Genomic DNA, 3,654 nt, shown 5'->3' with positions numbered 1-3,654 from the left:
GTTAGTATAAAATAAAAGGTAAAAAAAAAATATGGTGTCCTCAAGTGAAAGGTATTTATAATTTAGTGGAAAAAGAACATAATATCCGTGGTGTAGTGGGTTGAATGGTGGCCTACCAAAAAATACGCCCATGACTTAACCCCTGGGCTGTGTGAATATGACCTTATTTGGAGAAAGAGTCTTTGTGGCTGTAATTAACTGAATGATCTTAAAATGAGATCATCCTGGATTACCTGAGTGGGCCCCAAATCCAATGACACATGTCCTTATGAGAAACGTACACAACAGAGAAACAGAGAAGGCGGCCATGTGAAGACAGAGGTAGAGATAGGAGTTATATAGTCATAAACCAAGGAATACCTGGAACAACCAGAAGTTGGAAAAAGCAAGGAAAAATTCTCCCCTGGGGCCTTCAGAGGAAGCAAAGCCCTGCCAACACCTTGATTTCAGATTTCTGGCCTCCACACTGGGACAGAATAAATGTCTGTTGTTTTAAGTCACCAGGTTTGTGGTAATTTGTTACAGCGGCCATAGGAATCTAATACATGTGGTATAAAAAATTATTACCTCTATGATTTTAACTGCTTTCTTCATTTGTTGATGTTCCCAAATATCTTGATTTTCATCTTCCTGACTTTCTTCACTTGTTGCATTTCCGCTTGCTAGGGAAAAAAAGTTCACATATAAACATTCAATATTTTTCCATTCCAATTGTAGCAGCCAACATTTTTGGGGGGCTTATTATATGCAGGCTTACCACCACTCTACATGTTATTTATTCTTCATAATAATCCTGGGAAGAAGGCACTATTATTGCCTTCATTTCACAAATGAGGAAACTCAAACACTGGGAGTTTGAAGCTGGAACTATGTTGAAGCTGGAACTTGAACACAGAGATCTGACTCCAGAACCTGTACTCTTATCACCAAACAAAATACTATAGTTCCACATACATTAAAAAGTGAGAAAGAATGAAATGTTTGGCTTTCTTTATCAAAGATCTCTCAATTCCTACCTGAGAATTCAAAAACGTAAAAATAATTTCTCAGTTATAAGGAAGCAAAGTCTTATTCTAAAAAAAAAAATTATTTCAAGTAACAAAAACCTAGCAAAATGTATATATCATAATGAGAAATATGTAAATAGTCCTTCGAGACTAGGATTATTGGTAGAGGAAATTTTTTATTACAACAGAAAGATTTTAATACATCACACCTAAAATCTCTATAGATGCTTCCATGTTAAATAACAATTGTTTATAAAGATGACAATGATAGTTTTCAATATTTCAAAAATAAGATACTGCACAATTTTTTTCAACCCATCAAAAAAGATCAAGTGGGGGTCAAGCATTAGTAAACATTATTACACATACCCTTTGATAACAACATTTTGATACTGATACATCTTTTAAAAGCCATAATGTCATGGACCAAACTGATACTAAATAAAAGCCAAAATCAACAATCTTTACAATATGAGACACCACATTCCATTTTTATGGCAATTTTATCACATAATGTTATATTCTAATGAAAAATGCCTTAATCTTCATATATTGGTAAATAAATTAAATACATACTTGTTTCTTCAGCCATTCTTTGCCTAAGTGTTTGAGGCTTTGGGGCAAATGGTATCCTCTTTTCATGATCATCAGGCTCACTCTCAGGATCATCATCACTGTTTCTCTTCGTACCAGAGATGGTGATGGGATGTTTTACATCCAAAGAAATATAGTCACCTTGGGCCCTGGCCAATTCACGTTTTCTGCGGGCTGCCTGAATAAAAGCTGCATCAGGGATCTTAACTGAAAGTAACAAAGAGGACATTGAAAACCAAACACCAACAGAAATAAAATATTCCTCACATTTAAACAAAGAAAAACGGCACCATTTTCCTCAATTTTTCACTATTTTGACACATGCATGTGACTGTAATGGCTCAAAATCTAATCAGTAAAGGAAGAAAATTAATTGAATAGGGATTAAATACAATTTAGAGAAATATATGAAATTTAGAAGTACCAGAAAATATACTTAAATGACTCCATTTTATCTTTTAATTTTTTTTATTTATCAGGTGCTACTCTTTGTTGAGGGCTAGATGTTTCTCACTTCCGGAGGCTCTGAGATTGTCAGGTGGGGATGTGAAGAGGACTGAGCATGGAGTTCCTCAGTACTGCAGAAGTTAAGAGGATCAATGACATGCCAGTCTGACTCAGCAAGTAAGAGAGGTACTCCACTATGACGCGCCCCTCCCCTGCGGGCACCCACGAATAGAGTGAGAAACAGACTACAACTGGTGTGAAGCCAACGTCAGCTTCTGACATTCTGTGGTAAGTCCCACATGAATAAACATGAGAAGTTAAAAAGTGTAAAGGAAACAGGTTCATTTACTAGGTGAAAAACATTTAAATGGCAACAACTCTTAATAGAGGCTTATTTTTTTCTTTATTTTATACAGTAAAAGCCTCATTAATATAAATGCTTCCAATACAAAGCAAGTTTCTTCATGTATGATCTAAGTATTTCTTTAAAAAAAAATATTACAGTAAACAAATGGCAAGAGAAATTTTCACCATTTCATCAAGCACTTCAAATTATTAAAGAGACATCAAGGCACCGAGGCTGAAGTAAATTTTCTAACCTCTCCCACGAATTGGTCCAAATTCTTTGAGAAATAAATAGAAAACATGCCATATGCCTGGAGATGTACAAATGCTCCAGTGTCTGAAACAAACAAAAAAGGAAACAGATTTTAGAAATCACAGACCAATATGTCTGGCATCATCATTCTTTCTCACTTTTTAATGTATGTGGAACTATAGTATTTTGTTTAAAAGTGCTTGAGTTAATGATGAAGTAATAAATATTCATCAAGAACAAGTAATATAAAATCAAGTGATTTACTTTTTTTTGACTAGTATTTATTTTTAAACTATCAGGGAAATGATAAAGGTCAGGTGTCTCTTCATCCTCCCAAAGCATTTAACAGTTGGAGTTTTTCCTTGTGGCTAATGTTAAAACATGTGGGGTAAATCATAGAGTTCACTGAATTCTTAATTGGTTAAATACTAAAAAAAATGTTGATTATGAAGCTAAGTAGGGACCTGCCACAGAGCTCTGTACTTTATCTTGTCTGGTTTAATGATTTTATTGTGATATGAATGAAGACAAGATGACATGTCTTCAAAGCTGGCAGGTACAGCCAATATAAGCTAAAGCAGAATTAGGATTCAAAACCATCACAGCAGGTTACATTTACAACCCTGGGTAGATATTAGAATCACCTGAGAAGCTTGACAAGCTACTCATACCCAGGCCCCCATCCAGCGATTCAGCTTCAGTTGATCTGAGGCAGAGCTGAGCAGCAGGATGTTTTTATAGTCCCGTAGGGAATTTTAATGTGCAGTCAAGGTTAAGATGATACATTTAGGGTCAAATATTCAAGTACATGACTATGAAAACTGAAATACTTTTATGGAAGTGATTCACCTGCAAATGACTTAATAGGGTTTAATTAATAAGTCACAAACAGTGGGACCCATTAGTGAAATATTAGTGCTATATAAAACTAATGCTCTCTCAAGCTACAATAAAGAAGTAAAAGTTCAAGGAAGAGTAGAGTATTTTTGTCTGTCCTGTTTCTCCATA

General features: G+C 34.9%; 1 protein-coding gene across 1 annotated transcript in view; it reads right to left on the bottom strand.

The window, feature by feature from the left end:
- GCFC2 (GC-rich sequence DNA-binding factor 2) overlaps positions 1-3,654 on the bottom strand; it is a 61,747-nt gene that overhangs the window by 42,429 nt on the left and 15,664 nt on the right. Inside the window, 2 exon segments of the mRNA XM_012664864.1 lie at positions 568-662; positions 1,584-1,808. Of these exon segments, the coding sequence (XP_012520318.1) occupies positions 568-662; positions 1,584-1,808 (320 nt within the window).

Source organism: Propithecus coquereli, unplaced genomic scaffold (genome assembly GCF_000956105.1).
Source record: "Propithecus coquereli isolate 6110/MARCELLA unplaced genomic scaffold, Pcoq_1.0 Scaffold93, whole genome shotgun sequence".
Lineage (NCBI taxonomy): Eukaryota > Metazoa > Chordata > Mammalia > Primates > Indriidae > Propithecus > Propithecus coquereli.
The sequence above is the reverse complement of the archived record's forward strand: the minus strand, read 5'-3'. Positions and strand labels throughout refer to the sequence as shown.